Here is a 21,579-nt window from a genome sequence, read left to right as displayed (position 1 = left end):
TGGGTGCCTGGCCAGCAGCCGTCCTCTGGGCAGCCAGCTCTGAAGGCAGCTGTGCAGAAGTAAGGGTGGCAACACCTCAACTTCCCTACAATAGCCTTGCAATCCCCCCATGACCCTCTTTTGGGTTGAGACCCCCACCGTCACAATACTTGAAATTTCAGATTTTAATATTTGAAACAGTGAAATATACGATTTTTAAAATCCTATGACCGTGAAATTGACCAAAATGGATCATGAATTTGATAGGGCCCTAGCCATAAGTTAATATCTCACAGGTGTAAACTCCAGGGACTTGTATGTACATTCAGGAGAAGATGATTCACAAGTGGATTTCAGTTTTCAATCAGTCTCTAAACAATTAAACCTATAATGTTTGCGGAGTGTTTGCAAAACAGCAAATCTGAGATTTACAGAGGTCTGAAGGTGGTTTACCAGCAGTGCTGATAATTCAGAGTTTGTGATTTGTACTTAATTATTTATTCTGTACAGCATCACAGATCTCTGTAAAGGCTACCCCTCCTCCTATCGATTTAATGCTGCTAAAATTCGACCTAAAGTCCTAGTGTAGACGAGGGCTTAATGATGAATCTTTGGGCTAAATCCTAGTGAACATCTCACTCTTGACTGGTTTGGAGCATCCCAAGAGCCACAAGGAGTTTGGAGCAATCCAAGCTCTGCAGATGGGAGATTAGCTGTGGAGCAGCCAGGGTGCTACGGTGGGAGAGGTGACGATGGTGGGACCAGTGTGTCCCCAAGTGCTAAGGTGTTAGGACAAAAAGCTGTGTGGTCTGGAATCCACAGCCCTTGAGAACCAGCATGAGTTACAGCACAAGGCCAGTTTTGTGTGTACAGACTGCACAGTATGAGGAGTCAGTGTGTACAACAGAAGAGGGTGAGTACAGCAGCAGGCAGTGGCTGCACAGGGTGTAGCTGCAGCAATGTTTTCATGGATGCTGGTGTTTGTGGTGCAGTTGCAATATTGACAATCTCAGGCATTCAGAAATCATGACTGAGGCCCCTTAAAATCATGATTCATGTAAACATCATGATATTTTTAAAAATATTTTAAAAAATAATACATTTTGGAGTATTTTTCTTTCCCTTCTGCTTTTAGAGCTGCTAGGGTGCATTCACTTTGTGATTTGAAGATTTTTGCTGCAACAAAGTGGGGGTGCGGGAGAAATCTTTTTTTAAAATGAATGCTGAGAGTCTCATGCAATCTCCTGATCTCTGCAGGTGGGACTTTAACAAAAAAACACAACCATTGTGAGACTTGTCATGAAATCACCAGTTGTGCCCAGTGACCCCCCCGTGGCCAGTAGTGAGTGCTGGGAGCAGAGGTTACAACCACGCTGGTCTGGTTACTCGAGACCTGGTGCCCAACTGAGAGCAGAAGCGACAGAACTCAGGACCTGCTGGCCTCAGCCCCTTCTACTGCACCTGCCCCATCTCCACCCTGCTGCTGCTTTCTCTCTACTGGGCCCAGCCCCTAGCCCCTGCCCCTGCCCCTGCCCCTCCCTGCTGGGCCCAGTACCCCCCACTTCCCTTCCCTTCCCCTCCCCGGTGGGCCCAGCCCCCTCCCTGCTGGGCTCTGCCCCCTCCCCCTCCCTGCTGGGCCCAGTACCCCCCCACTTCCCTTCCCTTCCCTGGTGGGCCCAGCCCCCTCCCTGCTGGGCCCTGCCGCCTCCCCTTCCCTGCTGGGCCCAGTACCCCCCACTTCCCTTCCCTGGTAGGCCCAGCCCCCTCCCTGCTGGGCCCAGCCCCTGCCCCTGCCCCTCCCTGCTGGGCCCAGTACCCCCCACTTCCCTTCCCTTCCCTTCCCCACCCCGGTGGGCCCAGCCCTCGCCCTCGCCTCCTCCCTGCTGGGCCCAGCCCTCCTACTTCCCTTCCCTTCCCTTCCCCAGTGGGCCCAGCCCTCGCCCTCTCCCTCCTGGGCCCAGCCCCCTCCCTGCCCCTGCCCCTGCCTGCTGGGCCCAGTACCGCCCCCTTCCCTTCCCTTCCCTTCCCCGGTGGGCCCAGCCCTCGCCCTCGCGGGCCCAGCCCCCTCCCTGCCCCTGCCTGCTGGGTCCAGTACCCCCCACTTCCCTTCCCTTCCCTTCCCCACCCCGGTGGGCCCAGCCCTCGCCCTCGCCTCCTCCCTGCTGGGCCCAGCCCTCCTACTTCCCTTCCCTTCCCTTCCCTTCCCCGGTGGGCCCAGCCCTCGCCCTCGCGGGCCCAGCCCCCTCCCTGCCCCTGCCCCTGCCCCTGCCCCTCCCTGCTGGGCCCAGTACCCCCCACTTCCCTTCCCTTCCCTTCCCCACCCCGGTGGGCCCAGCCCTCGCCCTCGCCTCCTCCCTGCTGGGCCCAGCCCTCCTACTTCCCTTCCCTTCCCTTCCCTTCCCTTCCCTTCCCCGGTGGGCCCAGCCCCCTCCCTGCCCCTGCCTGCTGGGCCCAGTACCCCCCACTTCCCTTCCCCGGTGGGCCCAGCCCCTGCCCCTGCCCCTGCCCCTCCCTGCCGGGCCCAGCTCCTCCCCCGCGCGGCCTGTGCCTGCCCGCTCCTAACACCTGATGCCCCTCCCCCCTCATTACCGTCTGGGTTCTTCCCCCATCGCAAGGATTGAAGAGTGGGGCGGGATCCGCATACTCCTCAGACCCTGGCAACCAGCAGCCAATCAAGGCTTGGCAAGGGAGCTCTTGACCAATCGCAGAGAAGTAAGACGGGATCCCGCCTCGGGTGCCTATTGGCGAGGGCATGGTGACGTCTCAGGGTGCTTCGCCAATTGGGTAGCGGTGGGGGCAGGGCCGCGCAGGCGCAGTGCGGAGCCGGTTGCTGACAGGGCCGCTCGCTGGAGGTTTCGGGCCTGGCGTGGGACTTGGACCCGGACTCGGCGTTTCCCTGCCCCGCACGCACCGGCCTTCAGCCTCGCGCCCGTCGCCGCCATGTTCCTCACCCGCTCCGAGTACGACAGGTGAGCGAGGGCGGGCCCGCCCCGGCGCGGGCCCGGGCCCGGGCCCAGCCCCAGCCCCAGCATCTGCCTCGTCATGGAGCCCGGCCGGGGCCTGGGGCCGGCCCAGCCTCCGCGACCCCTCCCGCCGAGCCCTCTCAGCCGCGCCGGGGGTCCCCGCACTGCGGGGGGTCCCCGCTCAGCGCCCGCCCCTCCGCGCGGGGAGCTCTGCCCCCTGCGCCTCCCCGCTCCCTTCTCTCTGCCCCCGCCCAGCCTCCCGCTGTCTCTCGGCGGGGGATCCCCCCTTCCGGGTCCTGCCCTTGGGCTGCTCCCTGGCGGTGTCCGTGGGGGCGATGCTCCCAGTGAGTCCCCTGGGTCGGGCTCCTTCCCTTGCTCCTGGCCCTGAGCCGGGGTCCTTAGTGGGGGAGGACAGACCCCGCTGTGTCATCACTCTGGGGCCTGATTGACAGCACGCTGGTGGTGGCCAGCATTTGGGGGCCCTGGGGAATGGGAAAGGATGCTTTAGCCACCCAGCCTTAATGTCTCTGAAGTAGGAAACTTGGGGCTTGTCTGCAGTGGCACTTTACGCCCCCCTGAGCACAGCAAGGTGCAGCGCTGTAAAGTGCCAGTGTAGACAGTGCACCCGCCCTGGGAGCTATTCCCCTCGTGGGGGTGGCTTTTTTATAGCGCTGGGAGAGCTCTTTCCCAGCACTGTGCTGTGACTACCCAAGCCACATTAAAGTGCTAAAGTAAAGATGTGCCCTTGATGTCGCGCTCAAAGGAACACCATCAGATTATCCCACTACAGCATCCTCCTTTTCCACTCGTGGCACCCAACTCTCCCTGAAGTCTCTTGAGATTAAATACCAATAGTACTGCAGTATGGCTAAAAGTCAGACGTAAAGCAGCAGTAACCAAGTAGAGTCCAAGTTAGCAAAGCCATTTTGGCTCTGTCCACACTACAATTACAGGTGGCCATAGACTTCATTACAAGAAAGAGGCTTATTGGAGACAGATAATTGTAGAGTAGTTGTAGCCTTGTCCCTAATTCCACATATTGTGCCTTTTTATTGTAATTTAACTGCTGTTTCCAAACACTTGGGCCCTGTCTATGCCATAGCTCAATCTGCTTTCAATATGATGGTTGTTAACAAAGTGTTAATATAGTTTCCCTGACCCAAGTACATGAGGCCTACCTACTCATGTTAGACCTCCTAGTGTCTGGCTTGCAACTTCAGAACTATAGGTTTCAGAGTAACAGCCGTGTTAGTCTGTATTCGCAAAAAGAAAAGGAGTACTTGTGGCACCTTAGAGACTAACCAATTTATTTGAGCATAAGCTTTCGTGAGCTACAGCTCACTTCATCGGATGCATACTGTGGAAAGTATGTGGAAAATTTCCACAGTATGCATCCGATGAAGTGAGCTGTAGCTCACGAAAGCTTATGCTCAAATAAATTGGTTAGTCTCTAAGGTGCCACAAGTACTCCTTTTCTTTTTTCAGAACTATAGTGTAGGCAGGGCCTAAGAAGCAGGCTGGGTTAGTCACAGAGTGACTGAGTTTTCAGGCTTTTGGTTCCATTTTTAGTTGGACCGAACACTATGTTTTGCATGGTTATAAAACTGCCATCAAAGCAAATAAACAAAAACTACTCTCTCAGAAAGTTTGGGTCACTATGTAATCATGAGCTAAGCTATTCGCGTGGATGTGGCAAATGTGAATTTGCATATGCACTCTTACACTCTGACAGGTTTCAGAGTAGCAGCTGTGTTAGTCTGTATCCGCAAGAAGAAAAGGAGTACCTTTTCTGCACCACTGTAGCGCTCTAGGCCGCAGTTTTTCAAAGTACAGGTCGCAACCCATTACTGGGTCGCGGAATGTCAGGCATTGGGTCGCTTTGCTGATTCAAATTATAACTATCATTGCTGTGCAGCAGCTCTATAGGGCTGCACAGCAGGGAACTGGAGAGGAGAGAGGTAGGGGGTGGATGGGAACTGGGGAGGGTAGCAAGTTGGGGCTTGGAGGGCTGCTGTGAGCCTCTCCCCCGGAGCTTGTTGCTGCCGGCCTGGAGAGAGGGACCCTTTCCCTGGAGCTCCGTGCAGAGGGAAGAGAGGCCTGTGCTTGGTGCTGGCAGCCGGCAAAGGGAGAGAGAGGCAGGTCCCTCTCCCAGAGCTAGCTGCTGGGGGCAGGGGGGAGGGCTGGGCCTGCCTGGTGCACCCCAAATCCCTGGCCCCAGCTAGAACCCTCATCCCTCCCCCCGTATCCCAATCCTCTGCCCCAGACCTGAGCTCCATCCTGCATCCTGAACCCTCATCCCCAGATCCACCCTAGAGCCCACACCCCACCCTCTGCCCCACCCTGGGCCACCTCCCACACTCCTTACCGTAGGCTTACTAAGGGTAGTGTCTAGTGTTATGTAAAGGGGGTTAATCTGGAATGTATTGCAATATTATGATTTTATGAAAACTCTAGTCAAAAAATATAATTGTTTTGGGTCACTGGCATTAACAATTTTCTTCCACTGGGTCATGAGGAAAAAGTTTGAAAACCACTGCTCTAAGCCAACGGGAGAGAGCTCTCCTGTCAGGTTAATAACTCCTGCCTCTGCAAGAGGTGGTAGCTATGTAGGTGGGAAAAACTCTTGCTAAATATAAGCAAGGCAATAGCCTTCCTGAGCCAATAGGAGCATACACTGTTTAGAGTCCAGTGGCTGTTCTGGTATCTGCTTGTGGAAGATCCTTTGGAGCATTTCTCCCCACATTTATAATTGGACCCACTGGAGTTCTAGGGCATCTTCTGCTTCTTTGTCCAGTCCCTGCTACTCTTTCACTCCTTCCTCTTTTTAAAACTCATGGGTCTACATCCCTCTAGTCAATATCTGCCATGTTGATGTTCGCTTTCTGAATATACAGGTGTCATGCTGCTGGATGAGGAACATCTATAAACATATCCAGCCACTGACTAAAATGCCATCGTTCTGCATTACCAGCTGACTTGACTTGGTGCCATTAGGTCCCTCTGCAGAGTAGAACCAGGAACTATTTTCTCTGATGTTTGTCCTTAAGTTTTTGGCCTTTTCTCTAGCTCTGATTTTTTTCATTGCAGGGGTGTGAATACCTTTTCTCCAGAGGGGCGGTTGTTCCAGGTGGAATATGCCATCGAGGCTATCAAGGTATTGCAAACCTCAGCCATTGTTGATACATTGCTATCTGTAGCCCATACGCTCCCAATTGTGATTGGGCTTAGTCACTAAGGATGGGAGAGCTCTTAACAAAAGTCCTGTTGTTCATTTCAGTAGTTGACTCTTCATTTGAAGTGAGGACTGAACCAGTGCTCTATCATTTATTGTTCCCTTTTTTTACACACACACACACACCCTACCTGGTGGAGCTCTTGTGTTCATACAGTGATGCTGGTTAATAGTAATCCTGATGACATCTTGCAGTTGAGAGCCAATCCTGTTCCATTGATGATCATGGGCTTCGGATACTGGCAACAGGCATGCCACTTATTAACAACTTTTTCTGGAGGAAAGACCTCAGCTGCAGGCAGGTTTGCAGGGCTACAGAAAGGAAAGGAAGCGCTTGAGGAAGCACAGTACGTCTGTATGCTGTGTGCTGCCCTAGCACTAGTACCTGGGTTCGGCAGGTCCCAGTGCTTCCTTCTCTGGCTGCAGCCCCACAAACCTGCCTGTGACCAGGAACTGCCATCCACATTCATAGTGGCCTGGGGTGCCCACGTCCCAGCCTAATGGGGGATCCCCTACCAGAGTCCTGGCACTGTGGGCTGGGAGGGGAGGCTGTGGGCTGCGCAGCAGTAGGGAGACTTCAGCCCAGATGCTGGGGCTTTCCATGGAGAGTGTAGGTTCTGAGGCCACACAAGGCTGCACAGTACCTCTCCCTCTGCTTTCCTGGCTGCGTTCTGTCCTGACACCGGGGGTTCGGGCTGTCCAGTGCTTGTTCCCTGGCTGCAGCCCCGCAAAACCAGCCTTCTGCTTATTGGCAACTTCTGGGTAGCAGCAATTTTTACTGGGAACTAAGAGGTTGCTAATAAGCAAAATCCATTGTATAATCAATTGAATTGAATGTCAGTTAACACTTAAGAACACCACAGCCTGGAGTGGGGGAAGGGGAAAGACCTCTTCCCCAAAACTACACACTCAGCAAAAGCTTGGGGAAACTACTGAATGTTAACATACTGCCAAATGTAGTTAGAACTGTGTGGGGGGTGTCCTGGACACTTGAGATTATTAAAGATCCCATGGCATTTTTGAGACTTGGTGTTCGCTCCAACATATAAACCAAATTCTTATTTGAGTAATTATGTTCTACCTCCTTAAATGCCTCCCTACAGCTTCAATTAAAAATATTCATTTGATGCCCTGAACCTTTTTGGGCTAATGGAGCATTGCATTCTGGGATGTGTAGTTTCCACATACCACCCCTCTCAAAGATTACCAGATTGTAACTGTACTCTATTCTATGTTAACTAGATGACCTTTATTTTCTTGGCTAATTGCCAAAGAAACCTGGGGTTTGTGAGTGCCTGTTTATAATGGTTGAATGTTCTTTCTATTGCAAGTGATGCAGTTGTCTCATTGCTCATGCACAAGATGTGTTTTAAATTAATTGAGAAATTGAGGTGTATTTTTTCTAATATATGAAGAAACCAACAGTTTCTTTCCAAATTTGATGCAGAGGGTTTTAGTGTAAGTGGCGTTGAGGAAAGAAACCTTTTTTATAGGTTCTTCGATAGCCTCTATTTAGGGATTAACGTTAAGGGTCCACGTAGATGAATATCTTCTCTGTTACTATTTTCCACTCAAACACTTTGGCCACAAGGAGCAGGCAAGATGCAGCTATTCAGTTTCATCAAGTTTTTGGAAGCAAGAACTCTTAAATGCATTCTAGTAGTCAGCGTGTTGATGCATTCATATTGCTCATAAAATACATATAATAAATCTGAAACCTAATCCATAGGATAAACTTGCTTGTCTTTATTGTGTGTTCCATCAATAAGCCTGGAAATGAATTAGATTTATGCAGCTCAAATATTGCCTTTAAGATGTTTGGTACATTATTCCATGTATTGGGAGTGCAGGGGGATCCTTCAGTTTACAGGGAAATAAATTGGGGCAGTTGGTAATGCAATCTTTGCAGTACCTCAAACAATCATATTTTGTTTCATAATTACAGCCAAAGCTTTGAATGTGGTTCAAGTAAGGTATATACTTAATAAGGGATCCAGGTGGTTCAGTCTTTGAGAAACATGCAGGTGAATATGATGCAACTTCCAAAATTAGGGAATTCCTGTGTGCATTTGACAGTGGCATGGTTTAGGGCTTGTCTACATGGGGAAATTTACTGATATAGTTATACAAGTGAACTTCCTTGTGTAGGCAAGCTCTTAGAGTTATGAGCAGGCAACTGATAGCCAAGTACTCCTGAGATTTAATCCCAGTTCTGATGCCCTGTGTGGCCTTTGTCAGTCACCTCACTTCATTATGCCCATTTCCCTGTCTCTCAGAGGAGTGTAATACTTAATTATCTCACAGGGGAGTTGAGGATCCAGTAATTAAGGCATGAAAAGCAGGATTTGGTGAGAGTGCAAAGTACCTCTCTTTCACTTGGTGAAGACTCCTAAGTAAATTCTGCAGATAGTAAGGGATTTCACAGCAAAGGAAAGAATAAAAGTGACTAAACTAATAAAATTAATCTGCAAATATTCGTTATATCCCATTTTATATCCATGGAAATCAATGCATCTGACTTTAATTTTGTTCTGCAAAAAAAAAATTCACAAAGCTCTTTTTAATCTGTAAAATTAAAAAAAAAATTCAGTGAGATTATGGTATAGCTCAGGGAAGAGATTAATTACTAATCTGCAAGAGGGTTTCTGGGTCTCGATTAACTTTCAAACTGCACGTCCTGAGCAGCTTAACTTCAGTTCCCAGATCAAATTATGCCCTCTTAGTTTAGCTCTCACTGTGCATTATCCTGTATTTGTTGTGAAGGTACATAACTGTAGATACATTAGTGCAGCGGTTCTCAAACTTCATAGCACCACAACTCACTTCTGACATCAAAAATTACTACATGACCTCAGGAGGGGGGACTGAAACCTGAGCCCTGCTACCCCAGCTGGGCGAGGACAGCAAAGCCCGAGCCCTACCCCGGTCGGGGGCCTGTAACCTGACCTCTGTCACTCAGGGCTGAAGCCGAAGCCTGAGCCCTGCAACCCAAGGCTGAAGCCCTCGGGCTTTGGCCCTGAACGGTGGGGCTTTGGCTTCGGCCCCAGGCCCCAGCAAGTATAACGCCAGCCCTGGCAACCCACTTTGGGGTCCTGACCCACTGTTTGAGAACCCCTGCATTAGTATATGCAGACTCTGTTTCTGCTACTGATGTTGTAGTACAGTAATGGCATCATTCGGGGGCGGGGTAGAGATACTACAAATGATGTAGGTCAAGATGAGCATCCTCATTTTGTGTAGATTAGATACCAAAGTGTAGGCACCCTAATGTTGTTGTAGATTACGTGTGATGGTGGTAACTGTGTGTGTGTTCTTAGCTTGGCTCCACAGCCATTGGGATTCAGACATCAGAAGGTGTTTGCCTGGCAGTGGAGAAGAGAATCACCTCCTCACTTATGGAACCCAGCAGTATTGAAAAAATTGTAGAAATAGATTCTCATATAGGTAAGAGTAATGCAGGTTTGTTCCTTCTCGTGGTAAGGCCTGTGTCATCCTTCCAGCCCTGGACGTGTAATGAAAGCTTCTCCAGAAGAGTTTCATGAGAGACTTGTCTTGAAACATGGTTTCTGAAGTCATCTGAGGCCCTCACATGGCTTTCTTGGGTGGGAATGAACAAGCAACTCCCAGCAAATACTGGGTGCTGGTTACTGGTTTTCCAGGCTCCAGGCCAGCAGGACATAGTTGCAGGAGCAGGAAGCAGCAGCTGAAATGCTCTTCCTATTTGACCTCCCTAATGAAAACTCATCCCCAAATTTAGATCTGGGAGGGTAGGGAATTATTGCAATGTAAAGGTTTGATCCCAGGCCAGTGTCTGTGCTGGGAGCTCACTGGTTGGATCACTAATGTTAGACTGTTCCTCTGTGCTCAAGGCAGCTTACTGCAGCTGCAGGGGGCCCAAGGAAGATTGATTGGGCAGCTTAAAATATGTCCGCTTAAAAAATTAGAGCTCTCCAAAACACTACTCTTGTAAGTGATAAGAATTGGTGTGGGCTGTGCTGCTCATGAAGAGACAGGCTAGATTCCCAGAAAAAACCTTTCTCCTCTGCTTTCTTACAATACAGCCCTTTCCACAGCTACCAGACGCCATGTGGTATAACAGGTTGAACGGATCAATTTATTTATAGCCGCTTATTTCAACCAGCTACAAACGTGCAACTTTGTGGCATTCTGTGTGCATATCAAATGCTATCAGGCAGAAAGGTGACTTTTCCAATACTTAGATTTTTGGTCAATAGCCCCACAGGTCCTCCCACCCCAGCCCTTCACTCTCACACGTTTAGTAAGTTCCCAGCCTAAATTCTGGCTGCCTTGTGCTACCCAGCCACTAATTAATTCACCCTTACATTATGCCACCTATGTTCAGGAAGCTGGTGAGTGGCTCCCTGTGGAGCCTGATTGCTGTCTCAGACCTCTTACTGTGCCACTGCCAGCTAACAGAGAAGCAGCCAGCCCCCTTTTCGGGGGAGGATGACTTTATTCTTTCCAGCAGGTTTGGCTAGTGCCTTGGATTCTCTTCCAAGGTTTCAGATTCGGTTCCTTTGTCCATTCGCTGCAGTAGTGGTTTTTTGCGTAGCTCTGTATATCGGAATGCCAGGCATCAGCCCTGATAAGCCATAGCTTTAGCCATCTAGCTGAGCAGTAGAATATTACCTATCTGGCAATTCCATTTGCATCCAGTGTTCTTCACTTTCTGACCTAAACTATTGTATAGCGTTACTGAATGCTGTTACACAGGAGCCACATTTGGCCCAGTGGGTGAAGGAGTACTTATGTCACTAGTAAAGTGCTTTGGGCATTTTGGGGACAAAAGTGGTAGATAACTTAATAAATGAACTTATTTGTCACACTCTCTCCCCTTTGTTTCAGGCTGTGCCATGAGCGGATTAATAGCTGATGCAAAGACTTTAATTGATAAAGCAAGAGTGGAGACACAGGTAAAGCTTCCTCTAGTATCTCAAAACAACGATCTGATTCTGAGAATAGATTATTTTTCTGGCCAATTGGATGGTCCTGGCACTTGCAGACCTGGGTAGCAAAGGCAAACAATGCTGAGCAGGAGGAGAAACTCGGAGCCAAGCCCAGAAGCTGAAATTTCACAGGTGTTTGGCAGAACTGACTCTCACTCACACTTGTTGTTTGTTTTGGTCTTTTTAGTAGTGAGAGCTTGGTATGAAGAAGGAACTGCATTAAATTCTGTTGTAGAGGAGCTTTTCCTGGGGGACTCGGAGCTGGTATGGGTGGATAAAGACACATCAGCACTGTTCCTCCCCTTCTTTTAGAGTAACGTGAAATCCTTCTCTCCTTTCAGCTGAGTGTAGTTCTAAGATGTACTGACTTTGCAATCACCCTGGTAGTGTCCCAGGGTATCAGGTGTCCCTAAGGGAGCAGCAAACTAGTAAAGGGACCAATCCACTACTTCTGAAAGAAGCCCTTGTGAATTTGTATAATTTCCAAATTACTCGTTTTTTCCCATCCCAAACCAGGCCATGAAGATACTCCTCTTCTGAGAGGCCCATGTCACAGACACACGTCCTTTAGCTTGGGATGTCACTTCTGAGCAATACAGAGCGTTCCTTGCATTATCTCCATCTTGTGATTGAATGTACTGCCCTTGTAATGCCCCAAGCTCCTGCCAGGTCAGGGAATGGAACTGGAGTCCAGAAGCTGGGAATGGGTGACAAGGGATGGATCACTTGATGATTAGCTGTTCTGTTTGTTCCCTGTGGGGCACCTGGCATTGGCCACTGTCAGAAGACAGGGTACTGGGCTATATGGACCTTTGGTCTGACCCAGTATGGCCATTCTTATGAGTCTCCCGCATGGCAATGCAGAGCACCATCACAAGGCTACATGGCAGGCCCATTAACTTTGAGACCCTTTTATTCCATCAGAGCATTGGCTTTTGCATGTGTCCTATTGAGGATCATGCGCAAGAACTGGCTTTTGGAAAGGGACAGATGGGTCAAGCCCTTGTATTATCTTCTCCTAGAATCACTGGTTTACATACAATGAAATCATGACAGTAGAGAGCGTGACACAGGCCGTATCCAACCTAGCCCTGCAGTTTGGAGAGGAGGATGCTGATCCTGGTGCTATGGTGAGTAGGTGCTGGCACAGGACATTTTCTGATTGTAAAACCATTGGATTTCCTTTGCCTTAACAGTCCTGGTCTCTCTCAACCCTCCTGTGGTTTTGTTACAGTCTCGTCCATTTGGTGTAGCGCTGCTGTTCGGAGGAGTCGATGAAAAAGGACCCCAACTGTAAGTTCAGTTCTCTCACTGGTTCATGCTCTTCTTGGGAAGAGGCGGGGCTTCTACCTGAAGCACCACGAGATAGTCTGATTAGACAAGAAATAGGGAATTGCATAGAAATCAACATCTTGGGCTTATCTCAGTATGTGCCTGGGATGCAACAAGCTGCAGTGGTTGCCTGTTCATTGTGGAACAGAATATGATGCTTGCAGTAAACCCTGATTTTAAGTTTGATTTAAAAAAAAGTTGAGAATAAAGTGAGGGGGGAAGATCTTTCTTACCCTTCCCCAAAGGACTAGCAGAACCACTCGTAACATAATATCTGGAGCCTGCTATATCATTCCTTAGGGAGGGGGTGGGAGCACTTGTAACCAGAAACTCAACGTGCTTCCAAGATCCAGACCTTCCTGGAGTGGTGGGGGTGGGGGGTGGAAGTTCCATGAATGCAGTGGGAGGAACAGCACAGTGAAAAGAATCTGGAGCTGAAGGTCTGTCTTTCTGGGTAACCATGGCCTCGGTCCTTGTCAGAATAATGAAAGATCCTGTTCATGTGAAATGCTTCTGCTAGGGTTGTGAGCGATAGTGACAGAAAGGGGTGCAACTCTAATTCTAATTTGGATACCCTGGTTGTCTGTTGGGTTTGGCACTTGCTTCAGGGCATTTCTTGACCCTTCAGCCCCTTTGGAATCTTGGTCTGAATTTTGTCTTGTTCTCCAAATGCCAGCAGGAGTTACCTGCTGCTGATGTATCTTGTCTCAGCAGCCCCTCAAATCTGCCATACAGGATGATGCTGGCTTTAGCCACATAGCATGTACCTTGAGCCTCTGCCTGAGGATGTCAGGCAAGCTGCTACTCTCTAAATTTCACCCGATGAGTCCTTAACTTCCAGCTGTAAATTGGGCTCTGCAGAGAATGTTTCATTATTGTGAATCTTCTGGGGAACCCCTTGCAATGCAGTGGCATAAGACACTCTTACCTGTATTCCTGGCAGGTTTCACATGGACCCTTCTGGGACATTTGTGCAGTGTGATGCCAAAGCAATTGGGTCTGCCTCGGAAGGTGCACAGAGCTCCCTGCAAGAGGTTTATCACAAGGTAACGGAATGAGTTCAGAATTACACCCACTGATTAGCCAGCTGATGTCTGCAGTGCCCTGGGAAGTAGGTATTACCCCCACTTCATGGGTGGGGAAACTAGATACAGGGGCTAAATCCAGAAGGGTAGTACCAGAGCACCCCGATACCATGTTATGGTATAAATACACTCCCCAAGACGATACAGGGACACGCTGACCCCTCCTAAAGATAATTTCAGGTTGACAGTGTGATGGATAGAGATGTTTTGATCGAACCAACAGGTACACGTTTAAAGGGTGGTAACTAACCACGTCAGAGAGGCAATATGTAACTTGTTTGTATAGGTGTATAAAAGAGGGATTGCCGAGGGGGTGCCTCTGTCTGGGCTAGAGGGGAGCAGAAGGTCATGCCTGCTCGCTGAGCTGTGTCCGTTGTAATGGGTATACATGTGTTAAGTGTCTCCATAGAACAGGGGTTCTTACAACAAATATTTTGGTGGCCTCAGAGTGTGGCCACCAACTCTTGCTGGTGGCTGCTCTGAAAAACCGGGCTCTCTGTCCCTGCCTCCCGCAGCCCTTCAGTGAGAGCCGGCATCAAGTTGGTGGGTCAGGAACTCACCAGCCGCTTGTGGAGTCCCAGGCTCCCTTTGCCTTGCCCGGGCAGGAGCAGGGGAGCTGCCCAGGGGAGCACACCAGCAACTGAACGCTGCAGCCACCTCCAGTGCCATGCACATCAGCCCCACGTGTCTCCAGAGGCGCTGCCCGCATCCCCTGAGGAGGCTGCAGGGTGCAGATCCCTTCTGGCGGCACCAGCACAAACACCAAGCCAGCGCATCTTGCTGCTCTTGGTAACGGCTATTCAGGAGCAACAGCTGGATGCTGCAGTTAGAGGCCACTGCTTTGCTCCCCCATTCTCCACCTGCTTTGGAGGCTTTTGTGGCCGAAGAAAAATCCGCTGGTGGCAGCGTTTGAGAAACGCTGCCATAGAGTCTACCAGGCGCTAGGACTGTGCTTCGTAAACAATACACCTGGCTGAACCCCTGTGCCACTGAACCGAGTCTGTGGTTTCCTTGGGCATTTAATCCAAACAGCAGACTTGGATCGATCTGGTCGGAGCCAGTACAGTACAACACGCACACAGCCAACAACTGATAACCGCTAGTCATCCGTTCTTGGGTATCGCATAGATCATTGGCTCTGGACATTGGCTCATGGGGGGCCTCACAGGTTAGAGCATGAAGAGCTCTGTGAATACGGAGGCCAATTTTTCAGAATTGTTAAATAATATTCAGTGAGAAACAGGAACCCTGGTGATTTATAACTAGAAAGACGGTGTTGGGTGGGGACTTCCTAAGACAGCCTTGTTGAGGTGACCAAGCAGCTGAATTTAGATGTAATAAATGAGACCTGATTAGTGTCGTGTTTTTTTTGTGATGGAGATCTGATTTGAGTTTTGTAAAACGATAACATAGAGAAGGGGAGATCTGCAGTATTACACACAAAAAGGGAAACAATGTATCCAGCAATTTAGTTATTGCCTTACCTGAACTACATTCCTGACTAGTGCAGTGTTGGTAATATATATAATTTGATGACATTTTGATTTGCTGCCACTGATAGCTTGATATGATATTTTGGAGCAGGACAGAGGGAGGACACGACTTTTGGAGAGGATGTGATTTTCTTTTTCAGAGGACTGTTTAGAGAGGTGTGTGTGAGAAACTAAACAATGAAGCTGAGTGGCTAACTTTTTTTTGGCTTGTTTTATTTAACAGTCAATGACACTGAAAGAAGCGATCAAGTCATCCCTCATCATCCTAAAGCAAGTTATGGAGGAGAAACTGAATGCAACTAACATTGAGGTATGTGCTGCTGCCTTGTTCTTCCTTGTACAAATGCTGTAGGAGTTGGCAGCATTTGGACTACAAGAAAAATCTGTCCTGCTTCCCTGATCCAAGTTTCTGTGGCTGCACAGCAAGTATCTCCTTAGGGTGTCTCAACTGATACTAGGTCAGGGTTGGTTTTAGATATTTGTCAAAATAGCAATGACTGGGATGAGGGGACTTTAAAACAAGGGCCAATCTGCAATTCTTAAGCCTTCAATCTCTTCCTGAGGTGGTGATTCTTGTCTGTTGTCTTGTCAACATCTATACATTTCTAATGTGCTCATTGCCATAATATCAGTGTGTTGCCACATAACTCCGTGTGTCATACCTGAAGTAAGAATGAAATCCTTAATCTTGATTTGGGCTCTTGGGAAAGTATTGCTGGGCTCTTCTGCCCTGCTAATTGGAGAATGCTTGTCTGAGTAAATATCTGAATCCTGCAACACTCCCTGAATGTGGCTAGGCTTGACTTTGTATTACTCTCCAAAACCTTGAAGGGGGGGCCCCTGCTAAGAGCACTAACACAAGATTTCAAGAGTTGCCAGAATGGACATGTCATGCCAGCTGGGTAATTTTTTTAGGGTTTCCCACTGCCATCCTTTCTTGTCACTTCCAAGGAATGAAAATTATACAGCTTCAGGACTTACTATTTTTAGTCTTGGATCAGTGCAAAAAAATAAGACCAAAGAGATGGTTTTTCCAGACTTCAAATCTCTGGGAATGAATATGTAGAGTCTGTGTTAACCGCCACTTCCCAGTGATGAGCAGCAGCCTTGCTAAATGTAATTTGGTTCAGACATGCTAACACTTTTTTGTGGGGCAAATAAAAATCATTTTTTCCCTCTTTTTGTCCATCATGGTAAAGGGTAGGTGAATAGATTTCTTTTGATCAAGGCTGGTGTATAACATTTGTTTCTATTTCTGGCAATTGGGATAGCTCAGTGGTTTGAGCATTGGCCTGCTAAACCCAGGGTTGTGAGTTCAATCCTTGACGGGGCCATTTAGGGATCTAGGGCAAAAATTGGGGATTGGTCCTGCTTTGAGCAGGGGGTTGGACTAGATGACCTCCTGAGGTCCCTTCCAACCCTGATAGTCTATGATTCTATAACAACCTCTATGATTCTATAACAACCTCATTCTGACTACTAAGTTGCTCTTCTGTCTCTTCAGTTACGGATGTGATTTCAACAGCTGCTGTCTCTAGGTAGTAACTTTCAGGCTGAAAGTAATAGGCGCACACTCTAATTTTGGGTGCCTCTGTTTTTGACTGCCCACCCTGAGATGCCTGGGGCCTGACTTCTCAGAGTTGTGAGCTGCAGGTCCCTTAGCTCTGGCAGTCTGAAGGATCAGTTGCTGAAATTGTAATGGGAGTAGGTGGGGAAGCCAAGCAAGATGATCAGAATGACGTGATTTTACATTTTTGTATTGCACAACCTACTAAAGCACAGAAATACTTTGGGTCCAGTATAAATGCTCTGAAGTCCAGTAAACTTCCCTAAGCACCATTCCTGAACAGTACCAGCAATAGGAGAGAAGTTTAATGACTGCAACAAAAGCTACTAGCAATAGGCATCTGATGCTAGATGTGCTGCTTGTGTCTAATATTAAATGCTGCTAGTGAGCCCTTCTGAGATGACAAACTGAGCTGTCCTAGAGAGGAAAGATGGAAGAGAACATGCCAGGTTGCGTTTGCACACTCAGAGCACAATCTTGTGCCATCCCCAGAAATGTTCCAATTAGCAAGGACTAAGTCATGAGCATTTTAACAGGGTAGCCAGCCCCTTAAATAAAATTGGACTCAGCTCTCCTTTTTCAGTCCAGGTGTACTCTAGTTTGGTGTAATGAGGGTGAGGCTTCTCCCAGAGTTATAAACAAGAGGTCAGAATCCTGAGGTACAGTTTAGAATGGGAGAGTCCAGAGGCTTGAGAGTACGGAGCTCAGAGGAAGAGCAGAGCTGGGCTGAGAGCTCAGGGAGGAGATGCCCATGAAGCCAGATCAGGCTGGGGAAAGCAGAAGGCAAGAAAGCAGTCGGAGATTGGGCACCTACAAACTTCCCCTGGTCAGAGAGTGCTAAAGGCTGAGAGCAGCAGAGGGTGATGCCTCTGAACTGGAGAGCCAGAGAGGGCTGAAGGACGGATGGGTGAGTCTGCTGATGTCTCCAGGCAAGAGCTGGAACTATATCTGAAAAGGAACAAGGGTGGAGAGAAACCCCAGCTAGAGGTGCTGAGCTGGGGCATGTTGAGAAATGCCAGAGCTGAACTTGGTGTTGGACTGTTGGGACAAATGTGCTATTTGGACTGTGCTGGGGGCATCTTGGTTTGTGGTAGGTAGTGGGACTTCTAATAAACTAAAACTGCAAAAAGGGCTACTTATGTATTCCAAAGGCTGTACTGAGTTTATTTGCAGAATAGAGGGAAACTGAGGCAAGGGGCCACTTACAGGGCTGCCCTGAGGGTACAATGGGGTGCCCAGTAAGGGGCCACACATTTACAAGCATGTTTGCTCATTATTACTATCTTACAAATCAGTATCTTGGTCAGTGAAGCTTTCCTCTGGATGACTGACTTATAGTACAGTGTGTGAAGAAATCCATGCAGAGTAATGTGTACAGTATACTTATCTCAGGTCCTCATTTAACACGGCTTAACTGTCTTCAGCATAGCTCTGTATGCATTGAGGAATCACTATCAGGTTTAATGACAGGTTTCAGAGTAGCAGCCGTGTTAGTCTGTATTCGCAAGTATGAGAATAGTGTGCTGAGGATTAAAGGGGCACTGTATAGTGAAATCACCCTTCTAGTTGAGAATGTTTGACTTAGTTACTATATCTGAAAGGCTAGAAAGCAAACCGAAGAGAGAGTTAAGGTTTGTTGTTTTTTTTTTTTTTTTTTTTTACATTTGACAACACATTGTGTGTTTGTTTGTTTTTTTTTCACGGAAATGGGGTGGAGAAAAACAACGTGAGAATGTGGCAAAGGAACAGTTAAAAATATACGTTGACAGCAGGGCTCAGGAACCAGTGCAGCACCTGAAATATCTCTCCAAAAGTTTGCTTTTTCAATGTGACTGTTTCCCTTTATTTAACCTCTTTCCTTACAGACAAGTCTTAAAATCTAGAGCAGTGGTTCTCAACACGTGGTCCACGGCTGCTTGTGGCCCAGTCAGCACACAGCTGCGGCCCATGTGACATCCTCAGGGCCATACAGATAGTGTGTATGTATTGTGTGGGTGTGGCCCACATAACACACAGAGAGCTGCATATGCGGCCCACAATGGTAAATAGGTTGCGAACCACTGGTCTAGAGTTTGGATAAATTTTTGTCGTTCACTACTAGTGTCTTTGAATAGTGGTCTGGGGGGGGTGGGAGGGGGCATGGTAGAGTTGTACTTAAAGGACTACCCAGTCAAAGTGGGTCCGGTATCTTAGGCCAAAACTATCAAAAACAGTTAGTGATTTTAGGTGCCCGACATGAGACTCCGTAAACAGAGCTGTCTTTCAGAAAGTGCCAACTACCTGCCATCTGAAAGCCAGGTCTGGTTAAGGTGTCCCATGTTGGACACTCAAAATACTCATCATTTTGAAAATGTTGGCCTTAAAAGTTCTTGACCTATTTTTATACTCTTCACCTTGTACATCTTTGACATTCTTTGCTCCCCTGTGGGTGACCACAAAGCAGTGCCGCATGGGGTCCAATGGAAGCTCCAGGTCATGTGGGTCTTGGGTCCTTTTTGTTCTGCACTTCTGTGTCCAGTCTTTCCTCTTCCATTGATGTGTGGCAGTAGCATACTCCCCATTCCCCAGAGAGTGAAGACTTCTGCCCCACTTCCAGAACTCAGTACATCCCAGGGCGGTCCAAGGAATGAATGTTCTGTGCCACGTACGGTAGCAACCACAGGTGCTCCCCAGTCCCCCTTGTTAGCTTCCACTGCATCTGTTCTTTACCGCTGTCTTCCCATGTCAGCCCCATTAAATGGCTTTTCAGATATTCTGTTGCTCCTTTTCCAATTTCTTCTTAATATTTTGGTGCTTGGTCCATGAAGGTTCCAGGCTATCTGCCCTAGAAACTGAATCCAAACAGCATCAGGAGATCCATGCCCTGCCCTGATAATGTGCCTCTGTCCTGTTCTCCTGGGGTCACTTCCGGGAGAGTGAACTTCCTCTCAGCCCAGGTCCCCTTGAATCCTTGGCCCTCTTCCGATCTCCATTTGAGCCACTAAACAGCTGATTGATAGAGGGCAGTGACAGATGTTCACTACTGACCAGGTCTGTATTTGAAGTAATGACTTTGATGCAAATGGCCTCTTTGGTTACCAATTTCCCAAAGATACTCAAGCTCAGTATTAACAAATTGTCCCCTAATGATTTGAGTTGTTGATAGCCTCATTTTTAGAATGCCTGTGTAACAGGACAGGGCTTGTAACCCTGGTTATTACAGAAGAGGGAAGCTGGCTCTCTAAACTTGCCTCCTGAAGATGGTGGTCCAAAAGATGTTTGCCTGGGCCTGATTAGAAATGGAACTGGCTGAACTGCAGCTTGTCTTGCCCTGCCGCCCCGAAGTTTTCTGTTTAAGAATTAGTGCGAACCAGTCTGTCCCTGCAGAGGGAGAAGCAGCTGAACCTGTGCGTTCCCAGTAGATGTTTCCCTGAGCTGCTGCTACTATGAGGAGATTGAGTCAATTAGAAGTTATTTCTGCAGCAGGCAGCTATTTTAGGGAATCAAAGAACATGTTACAGGCTGGAACGATCTCGCTGGGCTGGCGGATCAGGCAGTTGAGAAGGAACAGCTGCTCCATCTCTGGCAGTTTCTCTGTTCCATGCCCAGTGCTGTCACTTCCTCACGTATGCAGGCAAATAGTTACACTGAACCCTTTCTTCTTCTCCTTCCAGCTTGCAACGGTGGAGCCCGGAATGAAGTTTCACATGTATACAAAAGAAGAGCTTGAAGAAGTCATCAAGGATATCTGAAAAACAAGGAGCTTGAGAGAGAGACTCCCTCAAAAGCCTTGTTCCCTGTTCTAAGCGAACTGACTTCTTTCAGTTCCTTCGAGTACCCATGATTTTATTTCCAGCAGCGTATGTGCTTGCTCTTTGTAGAAGGCTGTAATGGTTTTTTTTACAGGTTCTGTACATAAACAATCTACAGTAAGGAAATGAGAATAAATCCTTTTGTTACTCTTATCTTGATTTTCTTGTAATGGAGTTCTGGGGTGGGGGGAGATGCAGAGCAGGTATAGAATGACCTCTGCTGTTAAACTGCTGCAAGGTAATACAGAAAGCCCTGCACCTAATATATGTTCTGCAAACAGGCATCCCTAATAAAGCTGCTCTCCCTGCACTGCTATGCACACTGCTTCTCTGGACAGCATTGTCTGGTGTTCCCAGACATGGCCCGACCTCCAGCACCCACTCTGGGGGAGATCCTTTCTGGCAACTCCAATGGCAAAGCTCCCTCTTGTGGAGAATGCTGTAATGACATACTATCTGTACTCAAACATCTGATCCAATGTCACTTACCTGAGATGAATCCCCCTTTGTGTATCCAGTGCATCCAGGCCCCTGCTCATCCAGATTCATCTCACCCATTCTCCTTCATATGTCCAAGGCTTGCCTGTAGTTTTGACTTCTGTTGAAGGTTGTGAAATCAATAACTGGATTTGACATTTTCTTAACAGGAGCCTTAAAAGTAGGACCAAAGAGCATGGTAGGATACTTATACCCTTAACTGGAAATGAATTTTAACATACCAAATGCCTGTGACTTTATTTTCATAGTCAGTTTTCAAAGAGTGACTTCATTTTCCAGATGTGAAATTGCTTTGAGATATATGGGTGCAGTATTGTCCTGTTAACAATCAGCCTAGTTTCATTTATTTCTGGTGACCTGTCATTTAGATCAGTGTCCTTTTTGCTTATCTAGTGTGACTCTTATCCCCTTACTTGTCTTACTTTTGTTCCCAGTTGAATAAAGCACAGCATTAGTTTCTCTAACCAAAGGAGCTGTAACTTCTACTGCACAATCTGGGTACTGTGATTGATATCCATGTGTATTGGATTGTTAAAAGGAAGCTCTCCTTAATCATCAAACCCAAAAAGTTTGTCCTTGTGAAATCAAGGTCTTATTTTACTAATGCTATTTCAGAATGTAGGAAATTAGCTACGTGGTGGTTCCTCCCAGTAGAGGCCTGTGACTACAGTT

At 48.1% G+C, this 21,579-nt stretch overlaps 1 protein-coding gene across 1 annotated transcript; it reads left to right on the top strand.

Annotated features, from left to right (window-relative positions):
* The first annotated feature begins 2,784 nt into the window (after nt 1–2,784).
* PSMA5 (proteasome 20S subunit alpha 5) lies at nt 2,785–20,562 on the top strand. The gene is made up of 9 exons (XM_077839059.1): nt 2,785–2,948; nt 6,030–6,096; nt 9,492–9,618; nt 11,041–11,108; nt 12,164–12,271; nt 12,376–12,434; nt 13,417–13,519; nt 15,275–15,361; nt 20,272–20,562. Exons 1-9 carry the CDS (start codon nt 2,920–2,922, stop codon nt 20,347–20,349), a joined length of 726 nt encoding a protein of 241 aa, XP_077695185.1. The 5' UTR covers nt 2,785–2,919; the 3' UTR covers nt 20,350–20,562.
* Nucleotides 20,563–21,579: the final 1,017 nt, after the last annotated feature.

This window comes from Eretmochelys imbricata, chromosome 21 (assembly GCF_965152235.1).
Source record: "Eretmochelys imbricata isolate rEreImb1 chromosome 21, rEreImb1.hap1, whole genome shotgun sequence".
NCBI classification, from domain to species: Eukaryota; Metazoa; Chordata; order Testudines; family Cheloniidae; genus Eretmochelys; species Eretmochelys imbricata.
Note: the sequence above shows the minus strand (reverse complement) of the source record. Positions and strands in the feature narration are given on the sequence as shown.